This window comes from Platalea leucorodia, assembly GCF_965183815.1.
Source record: "Platalea leucorodia genome assembly, chromosome: 8".
Lineage (NCBI taxonomy): Eukaryota > Metazoa > Chordata > Aves > Pelecaniformes > Threskiornithidae > Platalea > Platalea leucorodia.
The window spans coordinates 16,648,444-16,673,296 of NC_138830.1; the positions used below are offsets into that span (position 1 = coordinate 16,648,444).

At 41.1% G+C, this 24,853-nt stretch overlaps 1 protein-coding gene across 4 annotated transcripts; it reads left to right on the top strand.

Moving 5' to 3' along the window:
- The first annotated feature begins 1,177 nt into the window (after positions 1-1,177).
- Positions 1,178-15,200, top strand: LOC309594100 (phospholipid scramblase 1-like). Of its 4 annotated transcripts, none has more exons than XM_082319393.1 (9): positions 1,216-1,237; positions 6,044-6,075; positions 6,897-6,998; positions 9,079-9,248; positions 10,329-10,371; positions 11,467-11,687; positions 12,504-12,665; positions 13,713-13,874; positions 15,118-15,200. In XM_082319393.1, exons 2-9 carry the CDS (start codon positions 6,069-6,071, stop codon positions 15,175-15,177), a joined length of 927 nt encoding a protein of 308 aa, XP_082175519.1. In that variant the 5' UTR covers positions 1,216-1,237; positions 6,044-6,068; the 3' UTR covers positions 15,178-15,200. The 4 variants fall into 4 exon arrangements, with proteins under 4 accessions (XP_082175520.1, XP_082175519.1, XP_082175521.1 ...); XM_082319395.1 differs by lacking the exon at positions 1,216-1,237 and adding an exon at positions 2,834-3,110; XM_082319392.1 differs by lacking the exon at positions 1,216-1,237 and having other exon boundaries at positions 5,770-6,075.
- Positions 15,201-24,853: the final 9,653 nt, after the last annotated feature.

Genomic DNA, 24,853 nt, shown 5'->3' on the forward strand with positions numbered 1-24,853 from the left:
TTAGAGTGATCATCTGGGTCCAAAAGTCCAGCTGCTTTTACGTGAAAGACCTTCAGCAGCTCTCCTGGTACTCTCTTCTCGGGCCTCCCCATTCTTCATCACTAAAGGGCTGCTGCTAATGGATTAAGGACAGTGAGAAGCTCCACAGAGCCTACAGGGAACCAGGAAAGTACAGTAAACTCAGGACCATGCACAAAATATATTTGTATACAGTCAGATTTGAACTTAACGTATTGTCTGCCCTTCTTGGGCTTCACCTTGTACAGTTAAATTTGTTATCAAAAGACCACACAAATTAATAGCTCCCCCCATCCCTTACCCCGGTTCTCACAATCATGTATGTCTGGATTCCGCACCATGAAACTCTTCCTTTTTGTAAGACTCATTTTTGGGGTAGCTATCTAGAGGCAAAAGTTTTTGAAATAAAAACAACTTTAAAAGTTATAGGAAAGTTTTAGAAACTTTGGACCTTTTCAGACTTAAAAAGTGTTTCCTCAGTGTAATCAACAACTGAAGCTTTAGGTTTTTGTTTTTTTTTTTTTCTTCCATTGACAGGTATTTCACAGAAACTTTGCAAAACATTTAGGTTACAGTGGAAACTTTCAGACAGGGGAAGATGATAGCGTGAAGATTACAGGAAACCTAAGATATATTTTTAGGATTATGCTTTACTGTTGAATAATCATTTGATATACGTTTAAAAGACAGTAGTTACATGGGCAAGTTTGAATTGCCATACCTCCGTCACGAAAGAACACCAGCGTTATTTTAGTTGTAGAAGTTATACTGAGAGAGACATTACTACCTCAAATTTCTGGCTTTGAAGAAAACCTTCCAGAAATACTGCATCACTTAAAATTAAGAAAACCTTTCACCGTCTGTTCCACTGCCGTAGCAAAAGGAAGCGGTTAGCGGAGTCGGCAGGTGTTTCCACACGGGGTGCCCCCAGCGGTGGCAGAGCCCTCCGGAGCTGAAGGGGCCCGGAGGAAGGCTGCGGGCCCCTTCGAGCCGTGTTTCTCCTTCCGACACATCGCCGTGGTTTCTCACCGAGGCCAAGGAGCCGCGCTCGCTCCCCGCCCCCCGCCGCCCGGGCGCGGGGCCGCCCCGCCGCGCTGGGCGTTCCGGGGCGCCGGGGCGGGACGGGCGAGCGCGGCGCGGCGGCGGTCGGGGGGTCCGGTGCGGCTGGAAGCGGAGATCCCTGCCGGGCGTCGGGACGCCGCCTCGCCGTGGGAATTGGGTATTCTTTCCCGCGTGTGATTTCTTTACCGTATATGATTTCCTTTATCTATGATTTTTCTATTTATTCACAGGGATGCTTAATGATTAGAAGGGCCGTGAAAAGGACCTGATGATTAGAAGGGCCACGTTTTCCAATTTGGGATTGTGCATTGAGTTAGAAAATGCCTCTCTTTAGCAACAGTTAGTTATGAGAGGTGGCAAAGTAAGTTGCTTGCAAAGACTGGTTTAAAGAAATATCTTGCTGCCGAGGCTGTCCTGGAAGAGCCCTGCTCAGGAGAGCTGACAGCAGCCGGCACGGTTCAGGCAATGGGGGTCCTGTCACCCAGCAGGGAAGCGAGCAGCATTAGGGACGTGCCCTCGTCTCAGCGAGGCTGGATACCCAGAGTGACCTGTGGTTTTGGCTCTCGGGTGTTGGGACTCCCAGGTTTCAGGAGAGATGTCTCTGTAAGGGGAGAGGGTATCTTACTGCATCAGAACAAATTAATTTTATGTCAGCTTACAGCTCATTTCATTCCTTCTCTGAAGGCTATTTTGTTAACTTTAGCAGAAAATAACCTGTTTAATTAGATCAACTAGATTATATTTAAGTATATGGTTTCTCTAGCAGTCAAGGTTAAAACCGGTGGCTGAATAGTCTAATATAATGTGATGATGAAAAGAAGTGCCACAAAGCTAGCTAGGGTGAACTAATGCATGCCTCACAGCTATTTGGCTTTCTAAGTCTGTTTTTTGAATCATAAGCCTTCTTGGAAAGGGCTTGGCTTGGTATTTAAATGGCACCACATCGTGATGTGTGTGCTTGGGGGCTTATGATAATATGCTCTTGGTAGTTTAGTGAGCTGGCTAAGAAATGAAACTGTCATGCTAGTGTACTGTTTTTCTGATAAAAAAAGGAAGCTCTGTAGTTAACTGAATTAAGACCTTTCTAAATTAGTTGCAGCCTATCTACTGACATGCATCAGGGTAAGGGAGATGTCGCTGTGTAATGTGGTTCTGAAAATGAGAAAGTGACTGAAAAGAAACACAGACATTCTGCCATTCCTTAAAAAGGAACAATCTAGGGATGTTATTTCCTTACTGTTCTCTGAACTAGAAGAGTTTTGTTCTGACTGCCTTTGGAACCAGTATTTCCTCGATTTCCTTTCCTAAAGTTTTTGGCTGGTCTTAAGTTCCCTGGGCTCAAAACTTCTGGAAGGGGAAAAACACTGTGCCTGGGCACCTGGATGCCTCTGAGGGTTGCTTCCATGTTACCCATTTGAGTAACAATTCGAGAAAGTGAGGAACCGGTTGGGTGTGCTGGTGCTGGGTGAGGGGCTATTGTACCAATTGATTGCTACTTCTGAGAGCAAAGGGAAAAAGTCTGGGAACTCCTGTCGATGAGGGAGAAGACTGGCAATATGGGTTCTAGACAGTACAACATACAGGGACAGGCAATGGAGAATGAGGCTTCTTGATATGAGTTCCTTTCTCTCGTGAGCAGTACAGCAAATGAGCTGTGGGTGTCTGCTGGGAGCTTGCTAACCTGCAGCTGAACGGCTGCTCTTGGCAGTCGAAGGAAGGACCGTTCTCTGGGGGGGGTGGAGGGGTGGTTCGTTTGCCTTTCGTTTCCTCCCTGCGTTGCAGCAGTTGAGGGTGGCAGCCATGCTGCGCGGTTCCAGGTCCGTGTTTCAGGAGGCAGCGGGCAGTGCCTGCCTTTCCCACTCCCAGCGTGCAGGTGCAGTGGGGGCACCTCAGACCATCCAGAGACTGTATTTCATAAGGGTCATTCATTACCAGATAGCTGCTTTGCATGAAGTGTTTTCAGTTCTCCCAGTGCTTCTTTTCTGCCAGCAAAATCGCTTCTGCTTTCCCTTGTGTAAACCTGAACCCGGGTATGTCCCCTCCTCCAGAGAAGAGAGGATATTTCTCATCTGTACTCCCTTTGGGAGAGTGGACCTAGACCTGTGGGTTACTACGGGAATCTGTCAGGAAAGGGCAAAACTTGGTGGCTTTTCCTGGCACAGGCTCCCTCGCATAGCCCTAACCCAAAATAGCCCCGGTGGGGGCTGAGGTGCTGGGAGCTGGAGCCTGGTCCCCATCTCCTCTCACCCTTCAGCACTCCAGCTGGGGGATTTGGGGGAATGTTTGATCAGCAAATACCTCAGGTAATGTAACAAAATGTGAAGGACCCTTATAATCCTAGCATAATTTAGGTTGGAAAGGATAACCTTTGGAGGTCATTTGGTCCATTCCTCTAAATTCAAATTCAGATCAGATTGCTCAGGGCCTTGTAAAGCTTTTTATAAGATGTACGCAGCGATATACAGCTGCTGCTTCTGGAACACCATGGCCAGCTTATTCACGCCAACACAACTTACTTTCGATTTATGTTGTGAATTCAGGTTGCAGCACGTGGCCAGCATAGCGCAAGGGATTCATGCAGCTACTGTTTTTCTTAAATCAAAATTAATTCAGTAGTGGACTTCTACTTGCTGAAGCACTTTCTTTCTTTTTTTTTCTTTAATTCTGTGGAATTTTTACTCCGTTATAAAGAAATAGTGTTCTCCCTCTTCTGTATTAGTGGGAGCTAAATGCAAATGCCTTTACTTTTCCCTGCTAAGTAAGTAACGTTTTGATGATTGTTCTCTGTATTTATTTTAAAACTGTTAGTCGAACTAGTAACACCTAGCAGCACGTAAAGCCTCATTTTATTAAACTGAGATGAAAATGTAGGCTTCAGATCCTTGCTTTGTGTAACCCAGGCAGCTGGACCAACAGTTTCTAAGTGACTAGTCTTCCCATTAGTACTGTTTCTTGACTGAGGTTTCACAAGGTGTGAATTTCCCCATGCATAACAATGTGGCTGAACAATATATTGTGCAATATAAGGGCTGACAAAAGTGAGGTTTTGTTCCTTGTTCCTTTGGTATTTCAGAATTTTATGTTATTTCACAGTCTTTAGAAACTATTCAGGTGAAAAGCAGGGCATGACTGACAATGTGTTAATCTTGGTGACTGAATTGGAGGTGGTAGAAGGAGCCTAGATAAAAAGCAATAGAAGAAAAGAGACAATTTTAATAAAAGAAGTAATCTGAACTATTCTCTTTAGCATCATGTCTGATGAAATGGGAGTTGAACTTTGTAAAATCTTTGTTGCTTTTCTAGCTATAGAGCATATCAACATTTTCTAAATCCTAGATTGCACAGTGTGCAATATGTGTGGTTGTAGGGAGAAAAAAGATTCTGGGTTACTATAAAGCCTTTCTTTTAAATAAATCATATGATTCTGCCTCTACTCTCCCTTGACCAGAGGGCTCAGTTGCAATTCTCAGTATTTCACTGAAGTTCCGGTAGCTGGAACCTCTCACAGTATAAACTGATAAACTGATCTTTTGCCAGTTTAAATAATGTTTTTTTATTCATCTTTAATTTGTGCTATTCCTACAAGCTGGTAGTTTTGTCAACATATTTTAATATGGTCATATATTAAACTTGTCACTCTATATTATCAAGTGCAAGAACAAGGTTTAAGTTATGTAGTTTGAATGTGTTATTTCAGATTTTTAAATTAGATGTATAATATTAAATTATTTCCTATTACTTTTTTTTAACCTGTATTCATATGGGGACCAGAATCCAATTAAAGTACGTAAAACAGGATGGTGGTTTCGTTAGTAAAGTAGAAGAAAAATATATTAAAAAGGGAACAGTTTAAGACCAATTTATTAAACAAAGAGGATGTTGTGTACGAGCTGGGAAGTGAGCTGGGTGCCATGTCATCCCAGAACCATTAAACATCCACTTGTGACATCTGCTTTTACTCTGGGAGTGAAAAACGGGAAGGAATTGCTTTCAGTTTGAATTTCATTCCTGGCTTTGAATGACCATCTTCATTGAACTGAACTAGTTGGAAGAACCATAACAGACAAAATATATTGCTAGTTTAACTTGACCTGCATTCGTTTTAAAGAATAACTAGATTTATTGTTTTTTTTAAAGCATTTGATCCTATAAAAAGGAGCTGCTATACCATTCTTTGTTGTACTTCCACTTATGGATCTCCTGGCTATTTTGGACCTCTGTCTTTAATAGAAGTTACTGCCATTGCCTGCTTTACCCCAGAGACTGAAAAAAGAGTATCTCTCAAGGTTGATGCTGGCATCAGTAAATGTTCTTTTTGCTTTTTTTTAACTCCTTTTGGCAACCCTGAAAGAGTAGAAAGAAAAAGACAAGCAGTTGGCCCTTTCACTCATGATATTCTGCTGTGGAAGCCCACTTGGCTGTGCAAGCCCACCCTTTATTAGTGTGTGGAGACAAAAATTGGATATGTGGTATTTAGTAGTACCACTTCAGAAGTGGAATAACATAGAGAACTGACTAGGTGGTAGCATGGCATTACAGCTGCTCCAGGATTTACCCAAGCAGGTTTTGTAGTCAACGTCAATACAATAAACCAGTTGCTCTGAAATGACTGCAGTAATTTGTTCATATGAATTGTGTGATGTTTCTGAATGGCTGCACAATGGAGTCCTGCCCTGCAATGAAATAACTGCCCATCCCGGTGCTTTCCTCTGAGTTGAGAATGATTTCAGGATACTCAGAGCATGAATGCAAGCATTGATAATTCAGGCTTGTGTTGTGGTGGAGACATAGCCTAGAAGGAAGCTGAGATATTTAAAGTTATTTTAGCTTGTATTTGTAGTTCAGCTTTCCCATATAGTTTAGACAGGCAAGTATCTTTTACCGATAATAAACAGAGAACTCTGAATAACTTGTGTGAAATTATATATTAAAAAAACCATGAAATAAAAATGTTGTTTTGCAGAACAATTATAAGCAGATCCACAGCAATGCAAGGTGAGTAAAATATAAACAAAATTGTCAACTTTTATTAATATCAAAGATAACGTGGGTCCTTCCAAGGTGTTCAAGCAGTATTAGCTTAGCCATTAGTTTACCTTCTAATTATATGAAAGATATATGAATGTTTTAAATAGAAATTATTTACATTTTAAAATTGAATAATTTACAAAACATATAGCTTACATTTTCAGATCTTCATTTCTGAAGTTAAATAAAATAAATAAATAAATAATCTTGAAATCTAGTTACAAACTGAACTTGATAAATGGTTTTAAATCCATAACCCTGTGAGTCTGCTGATGAGGCATTAGTATAGTCCTAACTTGAAGAAATTGGGAGAAAATATTTTATATAGTGGAGAATGGCTCATTACCAGTCTGTTCTGTACAGGAGGACAGCCTGTCAGTTCCCAGGCAATTCTCTGAATTAAAGCCTCCTTCTAAATAGCAATGAACAAAGGCACCTCTGGTCCAGACAGAGTGAACTGACCCTGCTTGGACAGGGGTCAGATTAGGTGATCTCAAAAGGTCCCTTCCAAGCTAAATGATGCCGTGATTCTGTGACATCTTCATGACATCATGTGCAATACCTGCCTTTTTTCTGCACTTTAAGGATCAGAACTCCTTAGATTATAGTAATGTTTAATATACATATTGTGCATAAAAACGAACTTGTTATATAGTTTTTGCTATACAGAAAACAGCTGCTTAATTTTGTTATGTGTCTACTCTGAAAAAGGGGGCAATATTGGGGATCTTTCACCCTAGGGTAGGAGGAAACAAGCAATACTCAGAGCGTATGCTCCATTCTTCCAGCACAAAACCCTGCACCAGCACCTGGATTTTCAAACGCTAACTATGAACCAGGAAATCAAGTCCCCTATGGCTACTCTCAGCAGGCACCTGGGGCTTACCAAGGTAGGTTGCTTGGCTGCAGATCTGCTATACCGTTAGGAAATAAGCACGGGAAATAGGAGGTTTCACAAGGGTGACCATCTCTGATTTACTTTTCTGCTCTTAATTCTGTAGAGTTCCTGTTAATTTCTGTTTTGCTGAAAAGTCATCTTCTTGCCTTCTTGGTGCTACATGTTAGTATGTGCTGAGCAGTACCAACAGTGGTAGGAGTTAGAAATGTTGGATGTTCCTCAGTGGTCACTGTGGGGAGTTTGTTAGGGAGGTGTTACTGATGGAAAACAATTAATGTGTGGCAGCTTCTTGCTGATGATCAGATTTTTTAATTAACATGTTATTTCAGTATTTCACTTTATTTTTCTCTAGAAATCCAGAACTGAAGAAAGAATTGATTTCCTCTCGCAGTTCTGCTGGTCCACATATTCTGTTCCTGTTTCCTACCCTGTCGCTGTACTTAGCACATGGTTATACCTTACACTTTCACTCATTTGCTTTTCTCCTCTTCTGTCTCATTTTCTGCTCTACTTTCGAAATGCAGCACTCCTAAATAGCTTCTCATGTTCTGGCAACTTATTGCTTTCTGAAGAACCAAATGACAATGAGCAGTATCTAACAATCAGGCTCAAAGCATAAGTTGCATCAAGTGCAAAAGGTTTGGCCTAAGTTACTGTGCTGTTCCTAAGTTAAAGCTTGTGTGTCTTGTGGCAAGGCAGTCTGAGGTCTGTAAGTAATTAGCTTCAGCGTGGAATGAGCATGTGCTGTCTCTGTGATGAAGGTCAGGGAGCATTTTTCATTTTGAATAATTGTACGTGCACACACTTACACACAATAGCAGTAGACAGTTTGTGCGCAGAGCCTGTGCGCAGACATAAAAATGATTTTGTGTTCCATAAGGGTGGATCCTTCTCTGGGGTGAGTGATCCTGCCACCTATGAGTTTTAAGCAACAGCTGTTTACATCACCTGAGGTACTGTCCTGCTTATGGCCACAGCATGAGCTTTCACGTGTAACAGTATTGTAATGTGAAACATTGGTGCTGAACTGATTTGGGCTAAAGATAAGTCTACGGGTCAATATCTTGAACTATTTGTTCAGCTCTACAAAAATACTCTTTGTGGCTTCTGTGCTGTGCTTGCTTCTGAGTAAAATATAAAATTCCTCTGCATCAGATTGAAAACCTATCTGCCTACCAGGAAAGTATTAAATGAGGAAAAAAATATAGTTCTTGTTCTGTAACTTTCAATAGCAACTTCAGCAGCTTCAGCTACAGGGTCATAAAGCATCTCAGCAGCAAAGACGGCGTTGCTGTGGGACCGTACTCAGGCAAGGCAGGGCTCTGCGCCCAGCCCGGGGACACGGGATGGGTTGTGAGCGCTAAGGCAGTGCTGCGTGTGCCATCTGGTGGGGTGCTGAGCGTTTAGACCCTGAAGTGCTTCATGAGAGCTTGTGTTTCCTATTGAGTGCTAATTGGAGAAGACTTACTTGGTATTCACAAAATGTGGAACTATTTCCTCCTTTACTACACACCTCCTCTATGAAGGAGTTGTGGATTTCCTGAGTTTTCAAAGAGAATCCATTAAACAAATGGGAAGGTGCAGTTTTTAGATCACACTCATCTGGTTTGAAAACTGCAGATGAACTTTGCTAAAAGGACATTTTCTATCACATAAGTAGAAGGTATAATTCCAGAAAAAGTTGTCTTAAAATTCCTCATTTGCTCAACTGACAACTTGTAAATGCCAATACTTTTCATGTATTTTAAGGTATTCTGTCTTCTCTACTTAGAAATAATCTTAATTTATTTATTTCTGAGTTTTGAGTTGCCTGTCTTTATGTGAATAGAATTTCTGCTATATTCAAGAATGATGCATTTATTTATTTTGTTTGGTTTTGTCTGGAGGGATTAGAACATCCCAATCCAGTGTAACTTCCTTCATGAAAGTTGTAGTATTCATAACTGAAATACATTGTAGGTATAAGGATCTTCATAGTTCAAAATAGTGAACAAATTAATCTTTTGAAGATCCATGGGGCAATTCTTTTCCAACGTCTGAGTTTCACAACTGCATGTCTTCTACCACACCAGGTGTCGCAGGTGTGGGGAACTATGGCTTCCAGGTACCGGCCATGGGAGTCCCAGCTGGACTTGCTGTTCCACCCATCCAGAACCAGCCTGTTGTGAAGGAGGGGACAATCTGGATGCCCGTCCCTCCTCCTCTTCCCAACTGCCCTCCTGGACTGGAATACCTCACACAGGTACCTGCACCCTTCCTCCTTCCCCAGAGAACAGGTATTCACCTGAGAAGCAGCCTGCATCCGTGAAAAAGCTAAAAAAAGCATCTGGCTTTGTTGCAGCTGCATGGATTGCTACTTTTGGGCTGCTAAGTGAAGCCTTTTGTAATGTGATTGATGCATGTTTGAGTGTGGAGGTGCCTGTTATGGCTGCAAGCACTTCATGGAGTACTCTCCTGTCGAGTGAGGTGCTAAAGGACCGGGAGCACAGGGCTATCATACATCCTTCCCATTTCTGAAGCTACTTTTTGTGAGATGTAATGTGATTTGGCAAGGTGTATATAATAAATATATATAGTATGGGCAACTGTAGCACATTAGAGGTGCTTAATTTTCTACATGATGCTTTCTTCACACCTCTTCATAATGTTGTTAGGAGAGGCGCTAGTCAGACTTCACAACGTAGAGAATGCTAATAGCAAAATAAGAATAGTTTCCACATTACAGAATATGTCCTAGTAGTGTAAGAGTACAGTTCATCTCATCACTGGGAGCAAATATCAAGGCTTAACACTGATGTATTGTTGCTAGTTTTGCAAATTGCTCAAAAAAAAAGAAAAAAAAAAAGGCACCAGTGAGGAGAGGCTGATTTTTCCTGAGTTTCACTCAGAGCTGAGCAGTAGCTGAGTTTCTGCTCTCAAATGTCTGTTTTCTGCTTTTGTCTGTACAGACTCCTGATGTAGGCATCTGGGGTACGCGGTGTCAGAGGCTCTGTCAGGCTCTGAAGCTGAGCTACCCTGAGTCCTGAGAGGAGCACAGGCACATAAGCCCTGCGTGCTTGTAACCAGACCAGCTTGGGTACAACTTCTGCCATCTGCTCCGGTGCTCTGAAACACTGTTCTGCTAAACTGACAGAGGACAGGACAGGACAGGGGGGATATGAGCTACTTCCACAGCTTTACTGGTAGATGATCTGCCTCTAGACAACGTATTGATCCATAAATCTGCATTCTGAAATGAAACAGCAATGCTTCTTAAAACTAGATTTCTGTTAGTTACAGTGTGTTAACTATTTATTCTGTTTAATTTTTCAACCACAAACAGATTGACCAGATATTAATTCATCAGCAAATTGAACTTCTTGAGAGTAAGTGCAAAGTATTTATAGCCGAGAAACGTTTAAATCTAATAATCCCAAGAACAGTAACATTTAGACTTTCTTTGACACTGTGTATTTAAGGTAGATCGCCACCTTTCTCTTTCCTGCCTCTGTTGTTTGTCTTCATTCCTGCAGAAGTTGTGGAATAGAGGAAGGAGAAAATAGGAGGGCAGAGGATTTTAAGCAGGTTCTATATCTTAAAAGATACATAGCAATGTGACTGAATAATCTTGGTAGCTAGTTATAGCTGAAGTCATATATTTCCCATGTTAATTCATTCACATGATTTCTGCTTGCCTCTCTTCCCTACTTAAAGATCTTCTTTTCTGTCCTCTCTTACTTCATCTAATTCCATAGACTGGCAGGTGGCTCTGATCCCATTTCCAGGCAATCCTGCTGTTTTAGCAAATTGAACTGCTTTCTTTCTGCTCCCTTCATTCTGTTCACTTTAAGAATATCAAAGTCATGTTATCAGTGTCTTTCAAATAGAAGAAATAAAATGGACCATCCATCTCGGCTGACACCTAATGCTGCTGCATTTTCTTTCCATAATGCTTCAAACAGTACTTTCATTTTTTAGAGAAATTAATCAAAATTTCTGTCCTGGCTCTTGTTGTTTTCTGTTTGTGCTGCTGTGAATCTTGACTGCAAGGCTTTTTTTGTGGCCTTCTCATTCTGAATGTATTTGTGCCCTCTAGAGCCCTTTTCTTGCTTCGCCCCCAAATTCACAAGTTTCTTTAATTCTCATCCCTTCAGCTCTTCCCTGGGAATCTTGCATGCTGTGTTATTTTTAATTGTGGTACTTGCTCTGGCAGTAGGTGTCCATGTCTGGTGGGAGGGGACTGAAGGACATTTCCATGCTCTTTCCGCGTTGCCATGTTCATGGTGGCTTCTCATCTCTGAACTTCTCCGTCAGGCTGCTGTGCTCAAGGGTCCTTCTCCACTGCTTCCCTTCGCCAGTAGCTGCCTCTGACAGACTTTGAGCGAGGCCTGCCTTCCCAAACGGTAGCTTTAGAGTTAGCATGGTGACTTTTCTGACCAGACGCACCTCAGAAATTTAGCAGTTCTGTTCCTGTTTTTCAGTTTTGACTGGCTTTGAAACAAACAACAAATATGAAATCAAGAATACGCTGGGGCAAAGGGTGTACTTTGCAGCAGAGGACACTGACTGCTGTACCAGGAATTGCTGTGGGCCATCACGACCCTTCACCCTCCGGATTATAGACAACCTGGGCCACGAGGTGATAACGTTGCAAAGACCCCTCCGGTGTTCTTCATGCTGCTTTCCATGCTGCTTACAGGAGGTGAGTTGCTCCCTCTCACCATCTTCCTTCACGTGGGATGTGGTCCACCTGTGTGGTTTTAAGACGGAGTTGTCTTGAGTCAGGAGGCAAGGTGAAACAAGTCTGGTTTTGCCTGTGCATTGTGGGGAGAGAGATCTGTGGGATCTGTGCATGAGGTCCTTGGTCTGGGAAGAAGCAAGTGTACTGCAACACTTAGATTCGCTCTTGCCACTTCCGATTACGGTAATGAAAAACTTGATTCAACAGCATGTCAGGGAACTTGTGGCCTGTGCCAAAATCTGCACTGGAGATGGACTTTCAATGTAAGAGTTAGGCAGAGGCTTTCGTAAGATAACAGCTATGCTGTGAAAGCTATAGTGAAATTCAACACATGAGAATGATGAGTGTTTTTAATATTAAAATAATTATGGGGTGATGCAACTTCTGAAACCTCAAATCTGAGCCTACTCAGACCTCTTACTGAGGGATTTGTAGTAGCTGCATCCTGTAATGCCTTCCCTGAATGCTTTCAGGATGCTCACAGCCTTTCTTTCACTAGACTTTGATCTTTATACTGTAGATGCATAGCTTGTGTTCTCCACAGCCTTAGGAGTATCTTATTGTTTTCAGTGAAGGCAAAAGTTGCATACGAGGTCTGCAATTTCTGTGCAGTTTTCTGAAAACGTTCACAGAAAACACCATGCAGCTCCATGCATTGGAAAACCAGATCGTTGTGGAAAAATAAGTTGTGTTTGGTTTGTGTGCTAGTGCGGGTTTTGTCTAACAAGCATATCAAAGCATGAACGTTCACGTGGAAGTTTTCTTTTTCTTGTGAAGCTGGAAGTTCAGGCGCCTCCAGGAACACCAGTCGGTTACGTTGTCCAGAACTGGCATGCCTGCCTGCCAAAATTTACCATTCAAGATGAGAAAAGAATGGATATACTGAAAATTACTGGCCCATGTGTTGTCTGCAGCTGTGGCGGGGACATTAATTTTGAGGTATGCAATGCTAAAAATTGTTTGTATGTATCTTCTTTCAGATAGTAGTTTGATAGTAGTTTGTTGCTCAACTTATTACCTGTCAACTGAACTGTAGTATATTCTAAGTAATTAGTACCTAATCTTTTAATGCTAGTATAATCAACTCACTTCTCTAGGTATTTAGATTATTCCAGATAAGCCAGACAAACTTCCAGAAATGATGTCTTAAAGCCACTCGTCAGTGATCAGTGAGACTGATTCCTTGTGGTTGCACACAAATCTAGTAATTGAAATATTTAGCAGCAAAATCTTTTTGAATCTGTTATGTTAGGCCCTAACAAAAAAATGTTATTCTCAGCTGTATTGGGTATTTATTAAAATGACTTCCTATAACCACTCATTTAATCATATAATGACGACGTAAATCAAGATAATTTAGACCTAAAATATAGATTTGAATGACTGAAGAGTTACAACTTGCACTTAAAAATAATAGTGATTAATGCATCATTATTTTTGTACACATTAAGTAGTAGATAAACTAGTCTACTATTTAATATTTAAAATGATGTTGCAAATAGTTGCTAAAGCAAATTTACTATCATTTTATTTTGGGGACTAGTCTTTCAGTCTCTGAAGACTGGATCTAACTTTAGGAAACAATGTTGGCAAAGGGCTAATCTCTGCTTTAGAACAGGAGAATGTAATTTGTTTAATTTTCACTTGAGCAGTTCCTGATACATGGCAGGAGAAACTAATTCACTCTCTCGGCTAAAAGACAACACTTCCAGCAGAGTGTGTGTGCATGCGTGCGGTAGCTGTCTTCCAACATCATTAAAGCACTGAACTCCACAGTCAGATTTAGAATTAAGTTCATGTCTGTGCTGCTTAAGACTGACTTTCTGATAGTCAGCATTGCCTTTTGGTACAAACAGTTGCATTCAATGACTGCGTTAATTCAAATAACACAATCTGAAGCTTTTAAGTGGATCTATCATGAAAAGGATTTGGGAATATTATGAATGACAGATTTGATGTTGGTTTTTTAATTTTATATTAAACTAGGTGAAGTCTGTGGATGAGACTGCTACGGTTGGGAGGATTTCTAAGCAGTGGACTGGGTTTTTGAAAGAAGCCTTTACAGATGCAGATAACTTTGGAATCACATTCCCAATGGACCTTGATGTAAAAATGAAAGCTGTCATGATTGGTGCTTGCTTCCTTATCGTAAGTCTGTCATTCACTAATACTTGAATATGAACCGACTTTTTCATCTCCACATTCAAATTGTGCTGGTAAAGGATTTGACTCTCAGCTCCTTGAAGTGGGAGACAGCTTGTTGTGAACTTTGTGTGTGTAAACTAACCACAGAGGGCAACAAAGAATTATTTCAGATAATTTCTAGCTTAGTCTAGACTACTTGAAGTGCTAACTGTATTTAAGGAGAGCTTCATATGGGATGGGACTGAGAAACCCTGTAAAGGGAAGACTCCTTACAGACACATTAGCAGAGGCAAGCATGTTTATGTGGATGGTGAAACCAGAAAAGTGCAGATCAGCAATAGCCAAGAGACCCATCCAAAGCCAGAGCAGTATGCTGAGCTGGTGAACTGGGCAGCTGAATGCTGCAGCCAGTTCCTCCCGACTCTCCTTCTTGGAAGTATGTGAAGCACCGAGTTGAGCAGGATTAAATGCTCTCAGCAGAGTAATTTCCAATGGGAGAGACTTCTGTGGAGGCAAAGCACATCTAACTCGATACAGTGCTTTTCAGCTGCACTCTGACTCTGCCATGTCAAATACGCAGTACAGCTCACTTTGCTCTTTGAAAACAGTGTGCAACGCACTCATGTTTCCACTTACCTGTGCAATTCAGCATCACGTACCATTTCAAAAAGTGCACTGCTTCTGTGCTGGTAGGGCTGCAGAGGGGGAGGAAAAGGGCATGTGAAGCACCTTGAGTTTGGAAAGTTCTCACCACCCTCTAATGGCCCTGTGCGTGAACCAGGTTTTCCTTAGCTGTGTGTGTTCATGTGCTACCATGTGCACGAAGTACAGTGTTAATGAGTGCGAGCAACCCAGGACTCCAGACACAGCAAATGGGGCCCCCAGATGTAAATTAGAGATAGTCACCATTATGATGGACTCCAGTTTGGGGTAAAATTGAAGGGACTGAGTCAGGCCGAACAAAGCCAGGGCAGGAATCTTGAGCAAAGAAAGCATAGCTTCGGCTAGTGATAATTTAAAGTTTCCATGTAGGTCTTTCACCACCTCTTTCTCTCTCTGTGGGTGTCCTATTCTGAGAGACCCAGGTGATGGGGGGATGGAGAGAGGTGCCCCCACCTTCTTCTCATCATTTGAGGTTTCTGAGAGGAAGGAGCTTTGAATACCTTGCAAAGCAACCATGAGATCTCCAAACTAAGAACCACATTTAAGAAGTATTTGTTTTGTTTTCCTTTTTTTTCCTTCTTAGGACTTCATGTTTTTTGAGTATACTGGTGATAACAAGCAGCGAACAGGAGTTTGGCAATGAAATCTAGAACTTTTATATAGAAGGAAGAAGAACATAAATCTCCCAACTTCCAGTAGATTGCAGAGCTCCAGTAAGAATGTGAGAAATGTATATCTTGTGCTTGTAGTTATATTTCTATAAACTAAAAGCTTTGTGGGTTTTTTTTTTTTTTTTTTGGTAATCTGATTATATAATTCATAGTATTCAAATAAGAACCCTTTGTACAGATCAATACTGTAACTTGTAGAAATATATAGCAACCTTTTTTTCTAAGAGATTTGGAATTGTGATACAACTACTTATAGTTACCTTAATTCCTAAAACAGAGGACTGCTTCTATATTCAATATTAATATAAGCAGTGAGCCTAATAAGGAGATCCTGTGTATCCTTCTTTGGTCATTTTGCCTTGGTGTTCACATTCTGTTGTTTCCAGCTTCTTATCAAATACATACATTCAAAACAAAGTAATCTAAGTGAACAGAACTATCAGAAATCACTGTAAAATTGTATTAATCTAGTGATACATCTGCTGTCAAATGTGACTCCTTTAGTGTAACTTAGTTTCGTAATTTGGGTTGTTTTGAAACTGAAGGCTTGGATTTTTACCAACAGAAGTTTAGAGGAACAGGAAATATAAATGCCAGTGGATGCTTCTGTTTAATAATTCTCTAGTAATTGCTTTGTGCATGAGTGTGTTTTTTTCTTGAGGCAAGGAAAAACTAGTTACTTACTTTTCAGTTTCTCCAGTCCTATTTCCCCTTCATTTAGTCCACTGTTTTCAGAAATTGTAAGTGCCCAATAACTCCACTCAGCGCACCACCTCTCCTGTCCTGAGTGACCACCGTAACAGATGGAGCCCAAGTCATGGACTAAATGAGCTTAATGGACATTTTGTGGACATTTGTGGGCATTTTACAGACATTTCACAGGGGTGGGCCATAGACTAAGGGAATGATATCTGTGTACTATATCAAAGGATGGGAAGGGGGGTGGTGGGTAATGAGGATGTATTGGATAGTGTGAGACCTGAGCATGATGTAAATGGTATGAAATAAGGGGAGGACAATGTGCTGGTTTTGGCTGGGATAGAGTTAATTTTCTTTATAGTTGCTAGTATGGGGCTATGTTTTGGCTTTGTACTGAAAACAGTGCTGATAATAGAGGGGTGTTTTCGTTACTGCTGAGCAGTGCTTACACAGAGTCCAGGCCTTTTCTGCCTCTCACCCCACCCCACCAGCGAGGAGGCTGGGGGTGCACAACAAGTTGGGAGGGAGCATAGCCGGGACAGCTGACCCCAACTGACCAAAGGGCTGTTCCATACCATATGACGTCATGCTCAGCATAGAAAGCTGGGGGAAGAAGAAGAAAGTGGGGGACATTCAGAGTCATGGCGTTCGTCTTCCCAAGTAACCGTAACACGTGATGGAGCCCTGCTTTCCTGGAGATGGCTGAACACCTGCCTGCTGATGGGAAGCAGTGAATGAATTCCTTGTTTTGCTTTGCTTGCGTGTGGGGCTTTTGCATTACCTCTTAAACTGTCTTTATCTCAACCCACGAGTTTTCTCACTTTAACCCTTTTGATTCTCTCCCCCATCCCACTGGGGGGGAGTGAGCGAGCGGCTGTGTGGTGCTTAGTTGCTGGCTGGGGTTAAACCACGACACTGCAATTTCAACAGAGAACAGGGTTACTCAAATATTCCATAAACCTTTTTTTAGAGATATTTGAAAATACCTGTTTAATTCCATGGCAGGTCCTGCATAGAATTTAAGTTTACTTTTTGCATTAGAGTGAGGTCTGTTTGTGGCTGTTTGAAGAATGGATGGAATAACATTTTGCAAGTAGGTAAAACAGTGATACCTTTGGCTATGCTGAAAAGCATCTTGCATCATAAATTCATCCCTTGACAGTAAACTGCAGAGTGTATGCAAATTTAAGTAAAGTATTAGGCCTTGGGCTAATGGAACATAACCAGGGGACTTTATTTTCATTCCTCCAAGTAATTAAAAATTTAATGTTCAAATCTTGTGCTTAGGTATTCATCATAAGTCCTGGAAGCACCCCTGTCCCAACAACCTTGCATAGAAAACTGTGGAAAAATTCACATACATGTCTGTAGAGCAGTAAGGGAAGAATGTGAGAATGCAAACAGTCAAGAATGATCAGCTTCACATCAAGATGTGTAGTAAAAAAATGTTGCAATTCCTGTATCGTAAGCAGAATTGCAGTTGCAAACAGTAACAATTCTGTAAAGAGTAATCGAAGCAAAGATATCTTTGCTTACAAACAGGTTTCTCAAATACAGTGAAACCCAACAACGAAGTTGTTTAAGTTGTGTTGTTGTCATTTAGATTTTTTTCATTTTGTGCTGCTTGAGTCTAGTGGTCAAATTGCTACAGCTTATTCCTTTACCATGTATTTAGCAAAACTAGTAAATAAGGTGAAGAATTAGTTAGTCCAAGGGAATTGGTATATGTGAATCCAGCTACATAGTAAGTAAGTTCAGGCTACACCTCTTAGATTTGCTATAATTGTGGCAAGAACAGGAAAGTTCCACATCCTCAAATCATGAAAGGACAGAGAGAGCATTCGACTTTAGGAACTTTCCATCACTTGGGTAAGTGGATAGGTCTGATCCTGCTTACACATCTCATAAACTTTTGTCTTGTGAAATGGTTCACAGTCTCTCATGAAAGTAAAAATATTGCATGAGAAGTCCTAACTAAAGCTGTCAAGGGATAACTCTTTAGTTAACCAAACAATATCTTATTACCTTTGTAATCTCTTTCACTTTTTCCTAATGATATTTAATTGAAAAATGCTTATTCCTTAAATTTTTCAAGAACTTCTGGAGACAGGTCTATTCACTTGCTCATTTCTGAAACTGGTTGTGCTAAATGCAGAATAAATCATTCTTTGAGCTGTCTTTCTTCATTTTGAAAGAACCCGTAACAGCATCCATATTTAATAAATCACCAGCCTCTAGAACTCTCCACTCTTCATCCATCAGACTATAAGCAATACAATGATTTATCCCACTATCCATAAATCCAGGCTTTGGAAAGCATTAGAAGACTTTCAGCATGCCGCCTGTTATTCAATACCATCTCAGTTAGATAGAGCTGTTACATAAAACCTTTACAGAGTGAGATTTGCAGATGGATTTCTCTAGTTCTGCTAATGACCCTTCCATCTGTATCATCCCTGTAAGTTTTTCATCTCCAGCTGTACAGGAGATGCAGTCATTTAATGAAACCATAAGGTCTATATGGCACAGAAAGGCATAATTTATATGATGTTTCTCGGTAGAAAAGCATAGTTAATTCTAGTTTCCAGAAACCAAAATTGTAAGTGGGGGGGGAAAAAAAAAAGTAATTTACTCCTTCGTTAGTCTTAAGCAAGATTGGGTTTTTGCTAATTGAGGAGAGAGAACCATTTTGCTAATCAGACAAGTGGAGGAGCATTGTTTTAAAGTATATTGTATTACAGTTGGTCTCCTAAAAACATTTTAATTCATATTACCAAAGTTGATAAAAAGGTCTCCTTGGGTCTTTTTGTAGACCCAAGTACAGCCCTTACATCCCTCATGTACCTCATTTTGGTTTTACTAATGAGAATAACTTTGACCAAAACCTGACAGCGGGAGCAGGGACTGCACAATAAAGGGTGAGTCAGGGAAGGAGGAAGCAACTGGTTTTCCTGAACTGAATTTTGCTCATTTACTGCAGGTGCAGGGGTAACTCATTGGAAATGCTAGGGGTCATAAAGAAAATAAAATCTTTATTCAAGGGAATGTATTGTAATGCATGGCTTAAGTGTTTGACTACTAATGGGTATTGTATGATATGAATGCTAATAATCTGTGACAGGAATACTTATGAAGCTGATAAATGGTAAAGGTAAAAGGATGATGCAGGGAGGAAGTTGTGGAATCAGAGGAATTTGCGGATAAGGGAACCTCTCACGACCAGGGCAAGGAAACAGATACAGGTTGCATGGAGGGGAAACCACCACTACACCACAAGATGAAGCAGCCATGTCAAGCAAAAGGAATCATGTGGTAAGATTTGATCTTAAAATTAGTGAGACGGGAGGGAAAAAAGGTATAAAACCCCCACAGAAAACAGGCAGAGGTCAGAGGGAGAGAATAACAAAGAAAAAGGTGCAGCTCTCCCAGGGTGGAGGGAGGGGCTCTATATGTACTTTCATGATATATAGACTTATACATGCTATGCTTATGTAGAGGATCAGATTGGTCTAGGACTCCAGCAGCTCCCTGTCACCACTCACAGGGAGACTTCCATACATTGCCAATTTTGTTCTGGAGACAATTTTCCTCTGTTCTGCAGATATATTTGACATACCACTTGGTTTAGGTTTATTTGCATTTTTTCCCTGACAACACCATATTATTAAAGACAACAGTGAGGAGAAAAGATACATGAAAGCATTGCAACAAATACCAAAGAAGGAGAAGAGATGAGAATGGGGACTTTAAAATGACTGTCTCTCCTATATTTCAATGGATGGCAATAGGTGGCAGTGTTAGCACAGGAATTATTTTTTCACTGCTTAAAACCTCGCTCTGAGATTCACAGGCAGCTTCGTTAGTTGTCATTCTGATTTTCTCAGTGGAAGAATTTCAGATTACACTATCTCCAAAGTATGTATTCCCTACATAAGTGTGGAAAGCTAGATGTTTCTTTCCCACCAAAGCTGAAAAATCTTAAGTTTCAAATGCAATTACATGCCACTAGGAAAATTAAAAAATGTGTGTGAAAGTATGTTAAACCATGATTGATTTAAAAAAACCCAGACAAATACTGTGTAATGTCCTTAAAGTTGCATTAGGCTTGGTAAATGGTAGAATTTGGAACTGGGCTATGACTTCTGACATAATTTACTACATAATGCAAAAAGTTAATATATCACAGCAGGGTTCATCAATGCAAACAGGCTAATTTCATTGCTTGTTTAGTGTCACTGATTTACATCTGAGGTGCATTTAGCCCCCTAGACATAAGATGGCTTCAGTGTGCATGGCCGTGACATGGACTACAAGCACTGCGGGGCAGTGGAGGAGAGGGCGAGGGACAGACGAGAGCTATGGCCAGGCAGGCCTGGGAATCTGCTCCAGGCTTCCCCCCAGGCTTTGGTTGTGTTTTTCTTTTGTTTTTTAAATTTAAACTTGCTGTTCATGCCTTGGCTGGTTTAACCTTTAGCTGACCTAGTTATTGAACCAGGGCAGCTGGTAGCAGCTGAGGAAGTCAATATTTCTCCTTTGTTGATTGCCATTTACTGAGGAGCAAACAGAAACGGGTACAAGGCTGGGCAACACGTGCAGGGGGGAGCCTGCACTGGTTCTGGTACGCACCAGGACCTCAGTAACTCCTGGTGTCCCCAGCCCTGCTGCGCAACCAGCTTCAGTGCCTGATTATAAATGCATGCCAAAAAAAAGAAATTGGGGAGGAAGGTAGTAGAATGCAGGGACGGCTGGCCTGGCCTCCTGGCCAGGACCCTCCTGTTCCTTGTTGCGTGCACTACAGAGAGGAAGTGATGTGGAGACAATCAGCAACAGGAAAATTCCCGTACAATCCTATGTCACGACTGTGAGGAGCACGGACAAAGGCATATTTCAAAGGTAAGTGGTCAAATGCTGCAACGCTGCCATAGCACTGCATGCGAAGCTGGGAGATGCTGCTGGCACTGTGATGGCACCGTGGTGATGCTGTGAGCTGGCACTGAGACCCAACAGCGAGTGGTGGGTGGCAAATGCTGCATGGCAACTCCTACACAAACTGGGGAAGCTGGGGTTTATGGTGAAGGCTATAATTAAAGATATTCATAAGAAGAAAAGTATAAACAAAAGGTAACCTGCTAATTTAAATGCCCCAGTCATAGGTTTTGATCCTGAAGACACTAAACACCTTGGGGCTGTCTTGACTTCGTGGCTTATAGCAACATTCTGCCGATATTATGTATACCCAACATATCAGTGCAACAGTGTTCTGTACTTGAGATCCTGGTTGCGTGTTTCTGTTCTGAAGTACAGTCCCTCTTGTGCAACTGTACAGTTCCTCCTGAGCGCTGGGATTTTTTTTGGCACAATTTGAACAGCACAACCTCCAAAAGTATCTGAACTTGCACAAGCAGTGCTTTATGCTGGTCCAATTTCTATTTAGTTATACCCCGCTAATACAACTGAGCTGTCGTGTACATCACCAATGAGCTCACTCCAACAGTCTTCACACTCTGTAAGTTGTTCCTTCAGTTCTTTATGATCTTTCCCACTCCCCCCAGCTGATATTTCAGCTCCGTCTCCGTCTCCTGGTTTTACTGTGGCTCTCTCCAGCCACACAGTATGACAAGGAGCAACATTTGCCCTGGGGAATTTGAACAAAATGAATCCTAATACTGCAAGGGTTGTGTATATTTGCCAGAGACCTACACTGTAGCAGCTAAATCCTGTCGTCTTTTACTCCTGCAGCCAGTCCTGCTTTTTAACTGGTACAAAACTTTTTCACTGGTATAAAAACTACTTTTTATCCCACTGAGTATGGCTGCACAATGGAACCAAGGCACACTGCTTTATTGCGTTAGCAAATTTCTCATTTTTCAGGGAGCAGAGTTTGTGGCTCCTGGAAAATACAGGTCTTTCAGTGGACTGAGGCTGAGCTTGCTGGCATTCTGTTTACGTCCATATTCTGCTTGTTGCCAGATTAGGATAGAAAAGAAATACAAGCAAAGTTGTTCAACACAGACAAGGGCTCACTGTGCCCCGTCCTCTTTTTCCACTGAACAAACTTTGGAAAGGCCATGAGAGGTAGTGAGCTAATATTAAAATGCACCAAGAATTAAAGCCAGCCATTGAAATGAACAAGAACTTACCTGTGCGTTGCAGCACACATTTTTCCATGCAACAAAAAAGAAAAAAAGAGGAAAAGAGCAAATAGTTAATGTTTCAGTGGTAGAGAAGAGAGCAAGAGAGAGGAAGGCAAAATCTCTGTTGAATAAATCAACTAAATTTATGTACGTTGTTTGTACTCCATTTACAGTGTTCAACTTTCTAAGCAATAAGTTTAGTTGAAGGAAATATTTGTGCAAAAGTGCATATTAAAGAAAAGTAATGAAAAATAAATTATAAAAATGTCAATGGTTATATATACTTTAAGAGAGCTACTACAATGCAGTGCCAGAGTAAAACATCAAGTAATCAACACCTTTTAAGCTGCAAATATGAAATCTTTACAGCAAATTGTTTTTCCTGGGGATTTGTACTTCAGTAATTATGTGGTGAAATTTAGCAAAAGCTTTCACTATCAGATAAACTCAAGCCAAATTTGCAAACAGAAATATGCACTAGTGAAGTTTTTATCTTTTCAAAAAGATGTAATGAGGCATAAACATCTATGAAATATGTTTGACTTGAAAATCCTATTGAGCCAAAGCTCTGCAAAGTCAAAGGCAATTAGCTGCCTGGTCCAGAGGGTACCTAGCACCACTGATGAATCTCTGCGTCTCAGCTCAGATCCAGCCACACCAGTATTTCTATCCAGGTACAGATTAGGGGATTTTTGGTTAATGTACATTTAAGATTAGAATGTGATCATTTAAAAATACAAATATACCTGCTGACAATGGAAAAAGGCAAGAGAAGGGTGCTAAAAATATCAGTGCTTGAAATCTCGGCATAATCAAGCTGTAGCCTGGAGTGACTGGATAAGAGAATTCGATGAGTGCTTGCCTTGGAGACGTGCTTTGGTGCTGCCTGATAACAGGTACACGGAAAACTGTTGGAATTCCTGAAACTTCATCCCTTCCCTCAGACCGTCACCTTCCACTCCACCTGAGCTATCTACCTGCAATTCATATTGATTCAAGTGCTTTTTCTTCAGCTAGGAGGAAGAATATGGCATATCCACCTAGGCCACAACAACTAATGCTGTCTGTCCTTTTTCCTGCTGAGGTAAATCTGTATTGATAAAGCGTTTGCAACTGCCTTCCTACAAACTCCCACAGCAATTCCACTAATAGCTGGTTGCTGTTAACAGGCTGTCAGCATGGCGTCAACAGTTTACTCTGCTGAAGACCAAAATGTTTTAATCTAACTCATGTTCTTGGCTGTAATATGACGGTACATAACAGGAATGCAATCAGTGTGACATTCTGGTCAGAACAGCTGATCAAATGTCTCTCCTCACAATAAAATATAAGAACTATATTTTTTTTCTCCCAAAAGAAAGAAAAAAAAAGCAGCCAGGTATAATTATGAAGATGCTCCTGTTAATCTGGCAATTTTGTCCTTAAGGTTTTTATATTTTCATATATGATGGAATTCTCTAAATAATGATATTTGAATTAATGATTGTATTAGATTTAGTTAGGCAGTGCCCTGTTTATTGGAGATTTGTGCCTGTGGAGCAGTAACTAAGTTTCTTCTAAGTCCCATCAGTTCCTTGCTAATAACGGAGCAGGTGACTAGTGCAAAAGGTTACTTTGGTTTAAAATTTTACATATGCAACTCCTGAATGAGTTTTAGTGCAAGATTAAGAATTTATTCCATAAGTTTAAAATCTGTAGAAGGCTGAAAAGCATTCACACAAATTATCTCCTTAAAAGCAGTATTCGCTTCCTCTGTCACCACTGAAAAGGCATGGGGTTCCCTATAGCGCTGCTATAGGGTGCAGTCTTGCGGCAGCTGGGGAGGACCAAGGTCTTGTGCAGAATGGCTGTAGGTTCTGTTGCCAGTGACATAAGCTGTCCCTCAGTGCCTTTTCATGAACAGCCATCTCAGGCACAACGTACATGGAGAAACAAAGCATATTTGCTAGTACCTGTTTTCTGAATCTTCCCTGACTGCCAAATATTTTTCAGTGCGTTAGAGGGAGACCACGTCACAGAGAGATGCTGCTTCTTTGCTGTCATCCATCCATCATCTAAATTAGGTGTTTTTTAAATGTTTAATCACCAAAGCATCAAAGCCTTTCTCTGCCCAGTCATGCTCTCCAGTTATGGAGCCCCAAAATGATGGGAATCACAGATTGAGGTTTGTGTGGAGTTAGAAGTGGATGGACAAACTCAGAATCAAGCCTCCTCCATAATGACAGACTGATAAATCACGTCTGTTTTCCTCTACAATGCAAAGAGGGAAAAAGCAAAAGAATGACCTAATTTAGTCATCAAGATGTATGGTGTGACAGAAGTGTGTTCCTAAAAACGCACATAAAATGTAAATCCATCTTTCCTGTAAGTGCCTGGGCAACAGTTGACTTCTGTGACTCACTGAAGAGAAATTCCATGGGAAAAAAGTTTAGGCTTTCTCTGGGATGAAAAGAAAAAGAGTAAATGATATAAACGGTGATTGTAAAGCAAATCCCTGCCTAATATCCCCTGTCTGCACTATATGAAAAGCAAACACAGCCAGTAAAATTTCAAGTGCTGCAGTAAGTTCCCTGTCTTTGAGAGGTGAAGAGTACGCCCACAAACAGAGCTCAGTTTTGAAGGTCAGCCTGAGAGCACTGATCCTTTTCAAAAGAGAGAGGGAGTGCATCTCATCTGAGGCTCTTGGCATGCTGGCTGAAAATCATGGATATTTATCCAGTAGCTTTTTCCTTACTCCAATCAGATGTTGGTCTGATGTGGAGTAATCTACAGCAGAGTCATGGCCAAAATATCTTCCCCAATTGGCTGCAGGGAG